Raw genomic sequence first — 18,300 nt, 5'->3', positions numbered from 1 at the left:
TTTATATTTTTACTTTTTATCTATAGTAACACTTAGCAAAGACTACAGCTAATGCCATGTTTTGTCATGATATATGACAGCCCTCTTGGCCCAAATGCACGCGGGTCTGGGTCATTCCACAGCAGCTCTATAATTCGTGCTCCTGTCTTGACTGCCCCAGGTGTCCCTGATGCCCTAGCTCTGAATCCTGCCCGGAACCCCGCAATATGCTTGTCACTTTGTGCACAGGAACCCATAATGACACCTGGCCAAAGAAGCATGCGTCGGTATGGTGATTCGCTGACAAAGAGACTGTAGAAGTTGGGCATCATCTGGTCAATACGTTCTTCAATCTCAAATACCAGTTCCGGGTTGGCGAGCATGTTCTGATGAAAGGCCGATTGCAGATACACAATTAGCGCGTTTTGGTAAATCCTTGTCGCACCAGCACGCTCTTTGTAAGGCCGGAGACCATTGCTGTCACCGTCGGATTCAGTAACACTGTGCAACCTCTGCAGCATACAGTCATACTCTTTCGTCAGGGCTGTCGGCACGTGAGGGCTCTTCTGCTCTTCATTGCGTCGGTCCTCAACAAGTTTCGCAACCTTTGGCACCAACTCGAATAACTTCTTTCCAAAACCAATCAGATATCCTCTGGATTTATACCCATTCAGGAAATCAAGCGAATGTACAGCAGGGTCGATGTCGACACACTCATTTGATGTAAGGCCGCGAGGTGTAATTGCGAGCTTCATTGTGTGATACGCGTATAGCTCCAGGATAAAGCCTCTCAAGTTCCGCAACTCATCAGGAGCATTGGGATCGCTTCTGAGGAGTGTGACATACTCTTTGCTGGCCCTGAGGTGGTGATAGATTGAGCTACGAGAGCTGCCCTGTATGTGCTGATATTGTCCTGTTAACATTTGCGCATTGAAGATTGTCCCACTTTTACTTACATCGAAGACGCAGAGGAGCAAAAGAATAAGCAGGACACGAGAAGGAGTTGGCGGCGATGTGTCAGCTTCTGGGGCGTGAACTGTGTGTCCAGTTCGATAATACAGAAGCTTCTGTATACCAGATAACACCTTGGCATAATGACCACGAGCAGCAACCTCCAAGCTGCGATCGGATTCATGACTTGAGGACGTATTATTAATGATAACATGAGCTCCTCCAATAGCCAGGACACAGTTGAGAACCAGTGGGTCGTGTGACGCCAGTGGCAGCAAGTACTGTATAAACGGGTTCCCATCCAGGCTCGGTCCACGTGTTAGCATCTCGGCTGTGTTGTTTAGATAGTGCTGGTAAAGTCTCCGAGAGCTATCGCTTAGATAGGCGAGATTTCCATATGCTGGAGCGGCTCTTGGGGATGAAGTGGCTGCGGCTCTCAATGCTGATTGAACGTTGGTAATCGCATATGCTGTAACGCTGATGTTTTGTGGTGGGATGGAACTGCTAGCTTGTGCTGTGTTCTCGCCGAGCTGCATGTCTGGCTGTTTGCTTTCTTCCAAGTTTGGCCAGAGGCAATCTTGTTGCGACCTTACACATGCTGTGCATATCGGTTTAACCTCGTCGCACTTCTTACGTTTTGTGCGACATGTGAGGCATCCGTTCTTTGAACGGGGATGGTTTCGACGCCATTTCTTTGGAAATGGCGCTCCACGATAAGGGGAAGCCTCCTGTTCTTCCATCATTATACATGTAAGCGAATTGTCAAGTAAGACAAACTATCTGACCTGCGTGTACGCGTTGATATAGGAGCGAAAGGGGGAGCCTTCCGACCCTCCCTACACTCTGCTGGCATCGTCATCCTCGTAGGGCTGAGCATACGAAAGAACAATCGATACTACATAGTAAGCACGACCATACTCGATTCGCATTAGCGTAGGATCGATCTCTTATCTAAACGCTTATCTAAACGCCATGAATTATGGGTTCTCCATAGCCAGCACGCCAATGTGTGAGCCCATAGTCTAATACGTGCACATGGAATACAGCCAAGAGAGCAAGGTTTTGGTCACGTTTGATATATTAGATCCTGAATCTCTATAGGTCTATCAGCATCATATGCCTATCCATTTGTTGTGTCCCTGGCACTGGTTGGGTCTCGGCATGTAATATCCAAGGTGCTCGTGTCGATGTTCTGACAGTCATAGACCGGCGGCTTCTTGCTTGGAACCTGGACTCTGATGTCCTCAGCCACAATGTTACTGCAACGCTTCATGATGTCAGTCCATTCCACTATGTGTTCGGTACTGGGCACTTACATCGGGTGCACTGCAAACAAGAGATCCAGCTCGTGGGTCGTATTTCGTTGAAACTGTTCCCCAGAAGTTCTTCATGGTGATATCCTCAATAGTCAAGTTTGCCTGGTACTAGTTGTCAGGGCGGGTAGTTGATTTGTGTCAGGTGAACTTACCGGGAACTCGTTGCATAGAGTCTGGTTCTTCTGGCCATAACACTGAGTAATGGTAATAGCGTTGTCGTTGTTCTCATGGTAGAACGTATCGTATGTCACGTTTCTGACACGGCCGAGACCACCGCCGCCGTTCAACAGACTCTGGAAAGCAGTCTCAACGCCGGGCCAGACCTTGATTCGAGCACCGTCGCTGGCATTGGACATGGAAATGTTGTAGATGTAAAGATTCTCCACGATGTCGGTCTCACCCTTGTACTGGCCCAGGGAACCAACACTGATACCATGAGAGCCATTGCACACGAGGTTCTGCACAACTACGTTTGTACTGTTTGGCTTGAAGGATACGCAATCTGTTGCTGTAAGAATATGGACATGACCTGCAGAAATAAGAACGTACCGTCTGTGTTGTTGATGACGGAATCTTGGATAACAATGCGGTCGGAGCGATATGTGTCCCAACCATCAGAGTTGGCGATTTTGACGCCATTTAAACTCTTGGCTTCGAGGTCCAAGTCACTGATCAAAACATCGGTGCTGTTGATGATAATGTTGAACCACTAATTTATGTGAGTTTGGGACTATGCACACTTGATGTAACCGAGACTTACATTGGGTGGGTTGCGCATTCGCAGGTTTGACATGGTAAGACCATGTGCGTCCTCAATCGTCAACAGGATTGGCCTCAGTAGCTTTATACCAATTAGTATCGACTGGAAACAGAGGAGTTTTAGGATGTATCATGACTTACAGTCTTATTGACAGCCATCTCTTCCCAATAAGCTTGCCCATGGCCATCAAGCAGAGACGCCCCCTTTGTTAGGTCGCCATAAATATTGATGTCCTTGCCACCTATCTTCCAGAACGAGGACATGTTCTGGAAGTCATATTTGAAACTGTGGTCTGCCCAGTAATACGGGTCGGACTTGAAGTTAACCTCTCCAGTAATGATGACATCGACATGAGCGAGCCAGGTCAAGTCAAGTGGCGAGGCAATGCTGTACTTTTGATCCAGTACAATTGTGCCACCTTTGTTGCACTTCTTGAATGCTTTCAGAATGCGAGGAGCATCGTCGACATTCTTGCCCTTACCCGCGTTGACATAACAGAAGTCCTTACGAGATCGCGCGGGAGAAGCAGGAAAGGCTTTTCCTGTGCCATAGGGAGCAGCTTCAACATGAGGTCTCTTTGGCAGCGCCGAGTTGCGTGACGCGGTGCCAATGACTGACGACACAAGAGCAGACACAGCGACCGCCGAGAGAAGGTTATTGAACAACATGTTGACTATGGAATGAGTCGCTGATAGCGAAACATTTGTCAATGCCATACTCACGTCTTTTTATTATACCAGGTCTTTCGATATATTTCATGGTGGACATTTTATTGGTGGAATAACTGTATCGGATATTCTAGCAAAGTTCAGGTGAGGTCCACCGCCAGCGATCAGTATTGTTCCCAAACCACGCGCTTTTACCCCACGATACCGTTGATTTAAATTGCGGGGTAGGATTCAATGTCGCGTTCTCCGCAAATTGACCAATGGGCATCGTTGTCATGAGTTTAAGTTCCCCCTTGCTACTGGCTCATCTCCGGAGATCCCCCAACCCCCCAAACTACCCCAAGACTGAAGGAGCCGGATTGCCAGCTTGGCTGCCAAGATGCCAACGTTCTCGGCGTCGGTGAGTCGGATGTTCTGGACACTACATTGAATATGCAAGACTTTGCTTGCTCAAATTATGCCTTGATCCACAGCCAGGCTTGTTCCTAGTCTCAAGTCCCCTGGATATGATGCCAAATAACCCTCACCTCTTCTTCCGCTGAAGTTCATGGTGGAGTGGCAGGAAGCTTATGATATGATCTTCTCGATCCAATTGCCGCAACACGGTCGTATATTATCCCATAAGATGACACAGAGATCTAGAGCATATAAGTCTTATCTAGCTTGTGCTTCTTCTTCAAGCAGCGCACTCTACATTCTCGCCGAAGTCCATCTCCAGATCTATTACTCCTGGAACAATGCTTCCACCAGAGCCATATGGCATTTCTCTCCACCCACCGCCAATAATGTCAAACCAGCACAGTTAGGCAATGGCCCGGATGAATGTCCTGACTTGGCGACGAGTGTCTCTAGGCTAACTCAAGATCATAGAAAGCCCCCCAACCGCCGACGTCACTATACGTTCATGTTTGTTACTCAAGGAGACTGAATGAGGGCTTGCATTCAGTCTTTCAAGCTCAAGTATGCTAGTCAAGCTCTTTTGGCAACATGCTTCTACCAAAAGAGTAGTCCGAAAAAAAACAGTCCACATGGTGCCCCGGCGTATCGGCAAGAGGCCCATGACTATATATACAAATCCGTCCATTACATAGCAAGGAGGTGCCTTTTCACTGCTGATCCACAGAGTTTGCTACATAGACATATACAGCGGCAGTAGGATGAGTAATTCTTACACAGACATGTACAAAGGATCTCTTCGAGAAAGGTGGGCAACACGCCTGTTTAAATGTATCAGGACAATCTCAGTCTAACCATTAGATGAGAAGAACCATTTTTATATCTACAGCTTTTGGGAATAGGAAGGGAGGTTGTATCTTTCCTCGGATCGACTTCGGAATACGAGGCTCGAGACTAATCAAAGCCAGTGTTGAGATGCGAAGTGCGATGCGACAGCGATCTCATTAAAAGTCAACAAGCAGATCATGCATATAAGTGGCAAGCCATGATGGTAGATTGCCGGCCTTGATGGGACATTATATGTCCATCCCGCAGAGTTACATACTCGACATTATGCCGTGTATAAGATATCATCATCCGTGATGAAGTTTAACGAGTTACCATAGTCACCTTACTGGCATTTCTCCGAGTTCTTTTGACTCCTGTAGCGAGGAGGTGTATTGGCATGCTACTAATCGTGGTATTCTCTAATTACTGGTTTCCTGTTCTTTGTATAAAACATCATATTCAAGAGAATTGCTCAGGCAGCTTGAATACGAGGCTCGTCGGCCATATTATCAGCGACTGCGCACTCTCGACTACTAACAGTACCTGGACCCGACATCTCTCAAGCGGCTGGTTGTTACCTCAGTTGTCTCTATAAAGCGTGTACTAATGTTGTGGTCATCACCTGCCCCTTGAATTTGTTATTTGCTTCGTAATCTGTTTTCGGTGGGTGAATGTCTACAGCATCTCAAGCTTGTGGAGTCACTCGTTGAATTGCTACTTGAACCATGATAACTTGCTCCTTTTCCTGAGAAAGTTCTTGAGCGCAAAGGGGCTCTAAGGCTAGGTTTGCACTTGAGTCTGGTTACTGTTGAGTGTTCCGTACATGTATTCTGAAGCAACATAGGTCGACATTAAAGAGTTACCCTTGACTAATAAACCGGAGCAAGACTATTTGCGGCGGTGAAGCGCGTTATTTCGAAACAACGATGCCGGTTTCGATATTTATCGAAACAACAAAGTCGGGATACTGCGCAAATGGGACAGCATAATGGCTACCACAATATTCACTGGTCATCTCTCGATATATGCATATATATTCATAGAGCATGTGATTTCGAACTTTTGTTAATACGCTTGCACGAATGAGAACATTCCTGAAAAATAAAACATACTGCAGGTACGTATGGCTGGAAACAGTTGCGATATTGAGGGTGTACATGTCATGTGAACCATAGGGATAGACTTTTTGCGATGCATTTGGCTTACATATAATTCACATCGTCTGAGCTTCCTCATCTACATAGACTTTTGGATGTTGTTGGACATTGGAACGAGAAAAGACGTCGCATTAGATGCTGCTATAGTGGTTAGGCCAGCTATCAAAGTCCTTCCTGTCCCAGAAGGCCTGCTGGCTGCTCTGATGCCATGAAAGCGGTCCTCACCCTGAATTTCATGGACATTTGAAGATCCGACATCTCAATCGAGACGGCATTCAAGTTCCAGAATCTGGTGGCAAGATTGCTTCACAATTACTGCGTTCGGGGCAACCATGGCTTAGGTAATTGAGATTATCCTCACCATGTTTCATCAACTGACGTTGTACAGACTCGGGGTACGTGATCCTGAGGTGAGTTCATAAGATGGGATGAGACAACAACAAATGCTTCGCTCGGTTAATAGATTAGTTTGGAAAGTAATTGAGGTCGATAGCGCTAGGTGCCTGGTGGCAGTTGTGTGCAGTGTTAAGCCGGTTACACAAGGTCTCGTCTTGTGACGTAACTTATTCTTTCTTCAACATTTTTCTCTGCTCACATTTCACTCTCTCAAGTCACTTGCACTCTCCTCAGAAGTAAGCTTCTTCTCATTGCGAACGAAAGAATCTTCTAACCCGGCAAGGAACTCAAGACATCTAGCTGTACACAACAATCATGTCTTCTACCAACGCACCGCGAATCTCTCCTGCTCTCCACGGAGCCGCGCTTGCTGTGTTTGAGATGACAGAGCACAACCGCCGAGCCCAACAGAGCCAACTCGACGAGGCGCTGGATATTAAACAGGTCTTCGACTCCTTATATCAAAACATTGACGAGCTTGAGGTGATGACCATGCACCTTCACGGTGTACCTGGCGCCGAGGCGTACTTCAAACAGGCCCAGCAGCATATTCAATCGTTCCGTCTTATACGAAACAACCTCAAGAGTACTGTCGCATCCATCACCGACGCCGACGTCAAACATGCTCAGGAAATGCGGTTCGGTTATGCCCAGTTTCTGAGCCATATCTCTTGCTACACTGGCGATGACACTCAAGCCCTGGCATCGCTCGAGAACATCATCTGGAAGTTCGACGAAGACTTTCACCTAAAACAACGTCAACGACTTGCAACAATCCGCGATCAGCTCGATAGCTTCATTCTCTTGCTGAACAAGATGGCCGCTTTGAAACACGCGTTGGAGGAACAGGGGCTGATCTGACGGGGCATGAATGGAGCCGGGAGCTTAGTCGTTGATTGAGGTTATGCATGAAGACAGCGCTATGGATGCTTGGGATGTGTATTTAATATATTGGTAAGCACGACAGAATAATTGCTCATTACTTCGGCACTAATAGAAACCTATTGGGTCTCTTTGGAACGACTGCCCACCTCATGATTAAATCCCGCTCGCCATCCGACTCAAGCCACATCCATTTACTGGCTCATCGAAATCCAGTATGGCTAGAGAGTGAAAATATTTTTACATTCATTTTCTGGTAGCATTGATGTGGGACATCACTTTGACGATGGATCAAACTGTCATCAAGGTGCTAGCTTTTGAACAACGTCCAGCCAATATTCTGCTCCCGGTCAGTTGGACATTCTGTAGGCACTCGTGTCATATTAAACTCCTTCCCCTTGTTGTTGCCTCATTGTTATACTGTTTGAATTTTACGTTGGTCTAATCCTCGATTCTAGTGGTATGGTCTAATCTAGCTATAGCTTGATCAATCAGAGAGATCAGTCTTTTATCTCTTTCAATGAGTATATCTATCCAAGGTGAATATCCTGTGATATGTTGACTTATATGGAGATATGTAGCAGAGAGTCTCTGCTGTGTTCGACTCCTCCTCCTTCAATATCCGACGTGTGTACACCCCTTGATGTTGTCACGGATCCTTGCACAGTTGAAAGGTGTTCCAATTCGCGTTCTGCTATCATAAGACATCGGATCGTCTTTGTTCATATTATTCACTGAAATGCGATCCTAGTCTTGGCCCATCTTATTTACTTGGGCATACAAACCTGGCCTCATGGTTTGGGGGTGATGTACTCACTTTGGGCATTGACTTGAAATCGTACCTTCGTTTAGTCATTTCAGGCATATTTAGCCTCGAGTCTATTCTGTGTCTGTTTGGTACATCTTATAGTTGTAGCGACAGCCGTGGCGGAAATTGCTGGCATAAGTTTATATGCCCTCAGGATTGTATTACTGAGATCGTCTTCAAGTCGGCATCTTCAACCTCGGTTGACAAAGCAGAAGCTCCTGAAGGATGATAGAAGCCTACTATAATGGTCCTAGTAAGACCTATTTTATGTTTCTTCTTCTCTTATATTGTTATGATCATTAGCTGGCGGGATCATTGGCTTATATGTTAGTGAGTGACACTATCTAGTTACGCACATGGGCCATTCTTACACCCCGTAAATAGCAAAACGATCGCAATCAAGCTTCATTTTAGGACGGCTATTCTCGCATGCATAATGCTTAAATAGCTATTTGTGTCGTGTATGAAAGAGATTGTTGGAATCTCGTGTCTGATACTTTCTGTGGCTGGTCAGCCTCATTCAATGTATCGACGAATAGTCGTAAGACAAACACATCAGACACAATGATTGTGCGAACGGTGGCGATGACGTTACTTGTTATTCCATAAACTGTTGAAAATTATGCCAATGATCACAAAATTCCACGACACGACCATCCTCCTTTATCCAGAAGTTGAGACTATGTTTAATAAAGAGGCTGTATTAATCGTGCAACGTCGTCATTTAAGTACATTAATTCATATCCCCTTCAAGGGTCTCCTCCCACTTCCTATATTTGTCTTCTCACGGAAGACCTTTTTGTGGTTTTAGTCTTTGAGACTCTGACGAGACGGTAGACGTTCAACCTCTTACTTGCACCGCACTTTTGGGACTTATTTCCCTTGCAGACAACATTACACTGCGATGCTGGAGCTTCAACACTACCATTAGAAGGGCCCTTCCCACTGCAGTAACAGTCCTCTCCGTTCTCGAGTCCCAGGTAAGTGAATCCTTTGCTAGAACAAAAGTTTGAGCAGACACTGAGAGTCATCTTCTTATTTGTGGTCTTAGCACCTCCCAAGGCACGGGCGCCTTTTCCTTCCGTATAGCAGCCAAGGTATTTTGGTGGGGTGTTGAGGGCCTCGAGGTTGACCGTGGGAGTATAAAGTGTGTTGTTCCAGATGGATATGCGGTTACCGGCACCACACTTCTGAGAGGAGTTTCCCGCACACGGCATTCTGCAGTCGCCATCTGGTGCAACAGTAGCCTGCGTCTTGGGTGAGTAACCACAATAACATTCCCGTCCATATTCCATTCCAAATAGGGGGTAGTTGAGTTTGCTGCAGAACGAAAAGCAGGTATCGAGAGAGACGGCAGAGCCCGTAAAGGTGGCACTAGGAAGTGTCCGCCCCCCTGACCCTCCATCCGTGTAGCAGCCTTTCCATACGGCAGCACCATCGAGTGCCGTGATGGGTCCAGTTGGTTGATCGGGTTGCTTGATCTTCCACACACTCAATCGGTTGCCTGCACCACAGTAGCTGAAGATGTTCCCTTTGCACTGCATCGAACACTGAGATATATCGGTTATGTTGGAGCCTCCGTTGACAATATCGTTGCCACAGTAGCATTCCTGGGAGTATTCCGTGCCGGCATATTTATAGCCGCCAGCCTGACAGAACGCAACGCACTTTTCGTTTGTCATGCCAGTCGTGTCCGCCGTGCTGTCAGATGAGAGTGCTCTACCAGTGTTGCCCTCAGCGTAGCATCCATAATATGTAGCGATGCCTTTTGAGATTTGAGTCTGACCGACAACGAGCTCTGCGGGCGGTGTGTATGAGGTATCATTCCATACTGTGAGAAAGTCGGGTCCTCCACAATACTGTGTTGTGTTTCCTACACAACTCATCTTTCTTGATGACGTACATGCTGAAGCCTTGGTGTATGAGGCCCCTGATGTGAGCGATCCCGCGCAATAACACTCCCGGCCGTTCTCCATCCCAGCGAGTGGATAGCCCTTTGCTTTGCAGGTCGATGTGCAATACTCGATAGACATACTATCTGATGCCACAGCAAACTTGTTCAATGTTCTGCTGCGACTGCCTTCAGGAGCGCAGCCAACATAAGACCAGGAGCCAACCTTATCCCCGATAGCAGGGTCAAAGATAGATCCGATGCCGGCGTCTCCAAGGTTGTTGATGGCTGGCTTGGCGTCACATACTGGCGGTGTCGCTCTGCCAGGGCCACCGAAGGGTTTATTGCACCCAGGAAGAGCATCAAGCATGCCTCGAATGGGCTCATTAATCAGGGGGGCCATCTCTGGACAATTGTCACTAAAGTATGGTGTTTGTGAAGCGGCCAGGATGGGACATTTAGAAATGGCTCCTCCAATGCTATCATTGTTGATGCATTTTTTAATAGCAGTCGCAAGAACAGTCGGATTCCAGCCGTTTAGGAAGTCGCCGTGAAACGCATAGCCAGTAGTGTCTCCATTGGCAAAGACGAATCGGCCACCTTTGCTTTTGTCGATATTGTTGACTCCATAGATGACCTCGAAGAACAGATGTGGGAGCTGGCGTGGATGGCTCGGGGGGCAGATACCGTTGTCTATTGAGGACATGTAGGCGACGTGGCTTTGATCAGACTGGTAATCCTGTCCATTCCAACATGATTGGAAATGGATCTGTGCTCGCATGCCGTTGTCGCAATCTGTCTTCCACATATAGTTACGCTCCTTTGAAGGCCCTGAGCTATCCAGGCATGCGAAACTGACTCGATCGGCAACTGGGCGGCCCGAGTATCTTGAGTTACTGTATGTTTTTGTTTTCGAGTCATATGACCGAGCAAAATTGTCTCCAGATAGCATCTTGAATCCTGGAGGGAATGGCTCGATGTTTGTCCTGTTCTCTCCACGCCCGAGATAGTATATCACCGTCCCGCCGTTGGGGACCATCTGGAAGCTCCCATTCGCGTGCTGGTAGAAGAGCTGGGGTGTCCAGTAGGCCGATTTGTCGTCCTGAACCTCGCAGGAAGTGCACCTTGAGGCCTGAAGGCTGTCAAAGGTGGAGTCAATCTTGATGTTGCTGGCCCCAGAGACCTTGTGGACGTGTGCTGAGAAGGTTCCAGGGGCAATGATGGGATCAACTCGGCCAGTCTGTATGATGCTACACGACATGCGCCAGTATCCCTCGGCCAAGGCTGCGAGAGCCAATAGGCTGAGGAAGCTATTCGTCTGGTTGACCATGTTGGATGTACAAATAGTGGATGAGGTGGAACAAGGGAATAATATTGGCAAGGCCTTGTTCAACACCCATGAGACAATAGTATTGAGGTTTGAGATGACTCCTGGGATAGAACTGATCGGGACATGATCGTCTCAAATACAACGCTCAGAGTAAATTTTAGCCAGGAACAACGCCCTGATAAACTGAGTTTGCCAACGGGAAGGCATTCGGATTATACCCTTTTTGGGTGCACTTGAGCCTCAATCAAGGAAACACAAAAAACCACGCGTCGCATTATAATTTATGAGATACAATGTCACCAATGGGGTCGACAGTGGACAGGCATTCTGAATTCCTTGGTTTTGATAGTCTGCATTCCAGCGGTAGCCTCTGATGAGTCGCGAGGATGAGAGACTAAGCTTTATTGAAGCTGTCTGGCCGAGTCTGGATAGCTTCAGAAACCTTAAACCCGAGTCGTGGATAGGCGCTACTGGCGCAAGCACCCTCGGTCGCATGATGGCTGCGCTTGGCTGCGCCAAAATCGAAAGCCCATGAAACCTTAATGCGACGATGCGCTTGTGGTCTCTGACAGTTGGTGTTGGCGCCTTTGTCTATACCCCCATTTTCGATCATCCTTTGCATACCAATCTTGATTTGAGTTCCATCGGCCCAACGACTTTTCTGCGGCCAAAACTCAGAGAAGGGGTGGCAACTGAGGAGCCACTCCTATACTATCCAGACATTACAGATGGCCAGTCGGAGTTGTCTGCTGCCTGTCCAATGGTGGGTTTGTCTGTTCTCTAAATGCTTAACATTTTGAGAGGTGTTCCGCCATGGACTGGAAGCGTTCCTTGGTGTGAATCTGCTATAGGTCTTTCGGCACGCTTCATATGAGTTGAATCTGCGTCCTGCTCACTTGGTCAAGAAGAAGTTGACATAGATTCATACGTAGCCAAGTGATCAGTAGTTTATGCCAAACGTCATCGTGCCATTGCTAAGATAAATGGCTCCGAAGTTGTCACTGTGTGGTGAACAGCCCAGTCTTGCCGCACGGGGACTAGCATGATCGCCTATCTAGCTTCGTCTGTCGGATTGTTACTAGCGATACCCGGGTCTCGACCATGTCATGTCACTGCTATACGTAGATGCAGTACGGACTGTCATCGACGTCAGTAATCCCTACCTTAAGGTCTGAGACATACCGAGAGGGAAGCAATTAATCCCGCGCAGCTTTAGTCAGTGGAAAACGTGACTTGACAGACAGCCATGAAGATGAACGGAAGCGCAGTTATTGATAGATACCTCCACAGGCTCATTGATGTACCAGTAGTTTGCCCAACGCAAGTGTGAAGCATACCGTTGGTGTCTGTGAAAGGATGGACTGTTGAGATGATCCGCTATTCGTTACATCGACTGTAATTCCGGAGTATGAGGACAGAATCGATGTTAATCCAGAAATCCAGAACGTGAATCAGGTGATACAAGCTTCTTCTGGTTGGTTGGGGATCATGTCACTATTAAACCGACGGCAAGCCGCTATTCTTGAAGGGATTGTTTCAAGTCTTCAATGGCAAAGAAACATGCTCTCATTGTAAAAGCACCCAATTACGTGACGCCGTGACGTCCCCTGCATGTTTTGATTAAAGGGCCTCAATCCCATCGTCAGACGAATGGAAATCCCCTGTTCATGCTTATCCCCCTGGTCCAAGGTCGTAGCTATCCGATTCAAGGAGTTGACCGTTGGACGAGAAGTATGTCGCATCGTGCTGATAATTCTTGTGTCTGAGAACAAGATGAATAATTCGATTATACGGGTATAGGACTGAAGAGGCCAAAATAATGATCTTCATTTTGGCGTTGCACCGATAGTCGGGCTTTTCCTCGCCCGCGCGCCGGCCGCTAACTCAGGTTGACGTCTGGGCAAGGTACTTGCTGGCTGGTGAACTGATGCTGGTGTCACAAGTACCCCTGCTCCAACCAACATCCAATCTCCAGCTCCCAAAATATTTCCCCAAACCTTAACTTGCTCCGTACAACAACAGTTGTCACATCACCTCACCTCCAAGAGTCTCTTCTTCCCCTTCTTTCCGCTTGTTTATGTTTATTTCTTGTGCTATTCCCTCGAATACATCCTGGAACCTCTCTCCGTCGTCGCGGCGGTGCATTGTTTGACGACTTGCGAATTGATTTGACTCCGTTGGCCGTCCCCGTGTCTCACCGCAACCAAATGATTGAGCAGCGAACGAAACGAAACGAAACGTTTATCACGACCTCATTGAATGCAGCGACTTTAATAATACGCGATCCTTGATGACCTCCTCAGAATTCGACTATTAATCCCCTTACGAGTCTGTCCTTACCATAATTAATTCGCAGCTTCGGTCATCCTGCATGTGCCACTACAGTTCTCGATTGATACGATACCGCCAACGGGACTCCTTCCCGTCAATATTCCGCTACCGCTCGACATAAGCCGATCGCTTCGTGTTCCTCACCGAACGTACACGACCCATACTCGGTCTCCCTCCTCGCGGCGTGGCCAGACGGCATCCGGCGCGGAGGGATGCAGGCCCTGAAAGGACAAGCAGAGCTTGTGCGCAAGGCAAAGGTATGTCTATTGGGTGAACCCTACTACGTCCTCAACATACATCCTAACACGTAATAGCTTGCTCGCTCGTATCAGGAGCTTCTCGAGTACGATCCCTTACCTTCCCAAATGCCGACCTGCTAATCTTTGCTCTAGCGAATTCGCGAGCCATGACCTCAAATCTGTTGGCAACTACGCTCTTGGGAGACTGATCGGGAAGGGATCTTTCGGAAAAGTCTACCTGGCGTCGCATAAACTGACCAATGGCTCCAAGGTACTTCAAGTCTAGCAGAATGCCGGCTTATCCTCAACAATGGCTAACCCGAACAAGGTCGTTCTCAAGTCTGCCAACAAGGGCGACTCGAACCTTGCACGAGAAATCCACCATCACCGGCAGTTCATACATCCACATATAGCAAGATTATACGAAGTTATTGTCACTGAAAACATGGTCTGGATGGTTCTGGAGTACTGTTCTGGTAAATATCTGCTCGCCTCTTCTTTGGCTGACCTGCTAACTTCCACAAGGCGATGAACTCTACAACCACCTGCTCGAGCACGGTCCACTCCCTGTTTCGAAAGTGCAAAAGATCTTCACACAGCTCGTTGGCGCAGTTAGCTATGTTCACAATCAGTCATGTGTCCATCGAGACCTGAAGCTTGAGAACATCCTCTTCGACAAGCACGAAAACGTCAAACTGGTCGACTTCGGTTTCACAAGAGAGTACGAGGGGAGGACGAACCACCTACAAACGTTTTGCGGCACCATCTGCTATTCTGCACCCGAGATGCTCAAGGGCGAAAAGTACGCTGGTGAAAAGGTTGATGTTTGGAGTTTGGGCATCATCCTCTACGCACTGCTGTGTGGTGAACTTCCCTTTGATGACGATGACGATAATATTACCCGGACCAAGATCCTGAGCGAGGATCCCAAATTTCCCGATAATATGCCCCCCGAGGCTATTCCTTTAATTAAGGCATTATTATCGAAAAGGCCATTGTTACGTCCATCGCTGCCCGAGATTCTTTCGAATTCATTCTTGGCTGAACATGCCCCGACACAGAGAGCCATTCTAGATGTCCAGCAACCACCCCCTTTCTCGACGCCCTTGGAGAAGGATTGCTTACAGAGGATGCGAAGTTCTGGTGTCAATATTGACGGAGTGATTGAAAGCGTGTTGGCACAGAAGTGCGATGCTTTGGCGGGCTGGTGGGCTCTGTTATTAGAAAAGGAACAACGCAAGATGCAGCGCAGGGAGAAGAAGAGAAGAGAAAGGGAGATCGACAGCCGCAGCATTCGACGACTATCCGCGGCATCTAGTCGGCTAGAAAGAATGGCTCCAATCCTACACGAAGTTGACGAGGCGAACGGCACCGGGCGACATTTGAGACTTGAACCGTCAAACTCCCGAAACAGGGGGAGGAGCGAGCGACGAAGCGCCCATTACGTCGACTATGTGGTAACTGACCTTCCACAGCTTCCAGAGGTTGGTAGGGACTCCGGAGGAATGAACGAAGATGGCGATCATCCTCCGCCACCTGTTGACAAAGACTCGATAAGGTCCGTGTCAACATCTCGCCAGCGCAGGCCTATTCCACCACCTAAGGAGGGTTTAATACGCAGTGCTCGGTCTCGAGGCTCTACTCTTCACCTTGTCACGACTTCGGACGCACTGGCTTCGAATGCTAGTGACGAACATCACCAGCACAACGGCCATGGGAGGCCAAAAAGGAGACCTAGTCAACCACTGATATCCCACTGGAAGAATATGACACATTGGCTTGTCGAAAGTGCGACAAGGAGGAGACGTGGCCACGCCAGGCGAACCAGCCAGAGCACCCCCGACCTACACAAGAAGGAGGGGAGCACAGCCAGCAGTAAAGATGGGAGTTCGCGACCACAGACAAGCAAATATCCTAACTCTACCTCGCCAGGAACACAACCAACTGCTTCACTGCCGAAGGGAGTCGTGGCTAACGGCCAGAAGACCTATCAGGCTGGGAGCAGTACTCAGCGAACGGCATCGGGAAGCCTAGCGTCACCAACAATTCCGCCACCTCGGATCGCAACATCGTACAAACGACAGTCATTATCTCCTTCTCCTCTTACACCGAGATCGACTGTCAGGCGGTCGTCAGCTGGACTTCGGGGCCGAAAGTCGACATCATCCTCGGTATCCTCTGTTCGATCCATCCATCATCACCATCACTCGCATTCCAAGGCGTCGTCTACAAGCTCCGCTGCTTCGTTCTCTACTTCGATGTCCAAGACACCTCTTCAACGAGGGCATTCACCACACCACTCAGTCAAGGTGCTTCCAGCAACACCCACGTCGCATGCCTTCCCATCCAATATTCGTCTCGTGCGAGCGACTCCGCCGACTCTGAATATGTTCAATGAAGGCATGCCATCCGAAGGTCCCCCACAAGCTCCAGGTTCGCCTAACCCTTTTGCATCAGGCATCATGTTCGCCAAGCGGAAACGGAATTTGTTCAAGGGCCCGACACTAAACAATTTTGGTGGGCCCTCTCAAAGCCAACGCAACAGCGGCTCCGGTTCGCATTCCCGCAGCGCTAGTGCCTCTGGCCTGGGACGCCGATCTGGAGAAATCACGATTCAAGAAGAAGACGAGGGGTCCGAAGACGACGACGACGATGTCGAAGAAGTTGATGTTTTTAGTCCGGTGATAGGTGGCCCGGGGAGCGGATCGAGGAGCAGATCTTTGAAGAGAATGAGCCTCAGCCGAGGCTAGAACCAGCGCCGACCATCATTCAAAACAAGTTAGAAGGCCCGTCCACGGCCACTGCCGGGAAGGCACCTGCGACTTGATGAAAATTCTCCGTTAGAAAGCAGTTCAACGACTTGACGAATTATACTAGATAATTTCCTGGACGACGGTGTTGGAATCGCTTCATTACAGGGTCCAAAAGCTCTGCGGTACAATGCTGTTTCTGTTTCTGTTTCTGTTTTTATTCGTCTCCGATTCTTCAGCTTTGGCATCATTCGTTGAAACATCGAATGGCGCATAGCCCCTTATGGATACCTCTTTTTGTTATATACGATCATGGAACGATAGAGCTTAACAGACTATTATTTATGCGTTTGCAAATCAGCCAGCCTTGCTTGTCTTAGTAACTTGTTCTAGATGAGAATCTATCAGCCATTCACTTTGTTTCTTGGCTTGTTCGGTCTTTCTGCAAGCTCCATAGCCCTTGCGTGAGTCGCATAAATAATTTTGAGTATCTAATTCTTTCGAGTGTTTCGTTGTCTCGTCCAAAGAACACCTTCCAACAATCGCTCAGTGATACTAACTAAATATTTGTGAGAACAGCCAGTCTCCTAGAAAGAGTGCGAGTGGCTTCGTCTTCGAGACTTCTTGTTCAGTATCACCTCTCGCTCTTCGCGTAACGTGATCCAAACCCAGAACCATGTCATTGTTTCAATGAAGATGAATGTGAAGAATAGGCGGTTCTTTAGCATGTCGCCGCCCCAGCCAGCAGGGCGATATGATGGGTTATACGAGCTCGGATGCGACAGGTGGCTGCGAGAGGACTTGTCGTACATGGGAGACGATGGGCCAAACAGGAATATGTAGACGACGAAACCGAGGGAGAGGAACGATCGCAGGGGAGCTGCATGGCAATTAGCGTCGATCATGAGTAGGACTCGGGCATGGGATGCCAACCTTGTGTACCCCAGTGGAAGATGAGGCAGACTTCATCGGGCATGGATAGGGATACCAGATCACTAAAGCCAACGAAGACGAGGACAGCGGCGAGGAATGCGAGTGGAGGACTTTGCAGTTCAAACCCTCTTGCTAGAGGCTTCACCATGAGTCGAGTCAGCTTAACCAGGCTTCGGAGACGTTGCGACCAGCAGCCATGCTGCGAGGGAGACTCACCATTCCCATGCTTTCTCCCAGCATGAAGACCAGCGCTTGCTCATTGATGGAGCTTGGATTGGTGATGAAGAAGTATGCGAGGGTAATATGGAAAAGTGAGACGGATGTTATGATCGTTTTGGCAGATATGAGCGCCATGGTTGCGTTTGGTTCCCTCTAGGATGGTGTCTCGATGTACTTGGCTCGTCCGTGTCAAGTGCGTCGCAGTATGAGGCTTTCGCCAGTCGCAAAGAAGGGGAAACTGGCAGCAGAAAAGGAGGGGCTCAAGGGGTCAAAAAGAAGCGATCTTGTGTTTAATAAAGGAATGTAAAACAAAAGACCCAGCTGGAAGGCGTACTAATTAGTACTTGATCAACATCCAGGTCACGCTGAACAGTTGTTAGGTTGTGAAAACTACCTACCTTAGCAGCAAGCCAGGGGTTATGCCATGCGTCACCCGCGCATGATGGATGCCCTGGGCATTTGCGGG

At 48.3% G+C, this 18,300-nt stretch overlaps 5 protein-coding genes across 5 annotated transcripts; 2 read left to right on the top strand and 3 right to left on the bottom strand.

Moving 5' to 3' along the window:
* Positions 1-32: 32 nt before the first annotated feature.
* On the bottom strand, positions 33-1,466 carry J7337_004954 (uncharacterized protein; the record flags this gene model as incomplete). Its single annotated transcript, XM_044822638.1, has 2 exons — positions 33-872; positions 936-1,466. The coding sequence occupies 2 exons, from the start codon at positions 1,464-1,466 to the stop codon at positions 33-35; spliced, it is 1,371 nt and encodes a 456-aa protein (XP_044683971.1).
* A 584-nt stretch (positions 1,467-2,050) lies between these two features.
* Positions 2,051-3,674, bottom strand: J7337_004953 (uncharacterized protein; the record flags this gene model as incomplete). Its single annotated transcript, XM_044822637.1, has 6 exons — positions 2,051-2,197; positions 2,247-2,348; positions 2,399-2,712; positions 2,796-2,955; positions 3,007-3,087; positions 3,147-3,674. 6 exons carry the CDS (start codon positions 3,672-3,674, stop codon positions 2,051-2,053), a joined length of 1,332 nt encoding a protein of 443 aa, XP_044683970.1.
* Positions 3,675-6,766: 3,092 nt separating this feature from the next.
* J7337_004952 (uncharacterized protein) lies at positions 6,767-7,312 on the top strand (the record flags this gene model as incomplete). Its single annotated transcript, XM_044822636.1, has 2 exons — positions 6,767-6,823; positions 6,896-7,312. The coding sequence occupies 2 exons, from the start codon at positions 6,767-6,769 to the stop codon at positions 7,310-7,312; spliced, it is 474 nt and encodes a 157-aa protein (XP_044683969.1).
* Positions 7,313-8,925: 1,613 nt separating this feature from the next.
* Positions 8,926-11,362, bottom strand: J7337_004951 (uncharacterized protein; the record flags this gene model as incomplete). The annotated part of the gene is made up of 3 exons (XM_044822635.1): positions 8,926-8,936; positions 8,995-9,972; positions 10,045-11,362. The coding sequence occupies 3 exons, from the start codon at positions 11,360-11,362 to the stop codon at positions 8,926-8,928; spliced, it is 2,307 nt and encodes a 768-aa protein (XP_044683968.1).
* Positions 11,363-14,242: 2,880 nt separating this feature from the next.
* On the top strand, positions 14,243-16,682 carry J7337_004950 (uncharacterized protein; the record flags this gene model as incomplete). Its single annotated transcript, XM_044822634.1, has 2 exons — positions 14,243-14,408; positions 14,458-16,682. 2 exons carry the CDS (start codon positions 14,243-14,245, stop codon positions 16,680-16,682), a joined length of 2,391 nt encoding a protein of 796 aa, XP_044683967.1.
* Between the last annotated feature and the right edge of the window lie 1,618 nt (positions 16,683-18,300).

The sequence above is a fragment of the Fusarium musae genome, chromosome 3, assembly GCF_019915245.1.
Source record: "Fusarium musae strain F31 chromosome 3, whole genome shotgun sequence".
In the NCBI taxonomy this organism is placed as follows: Eukaryota; Fungi; Ascomycota; class Sordariomycetes; order Hypocreales; family Nectriaceae; genus Fusarium; species Fusarium musae.
Note: the sequence above shows the minus strand (reverse complement) of the source record. Positions and strands in the feature narration are given on the sequence as shown.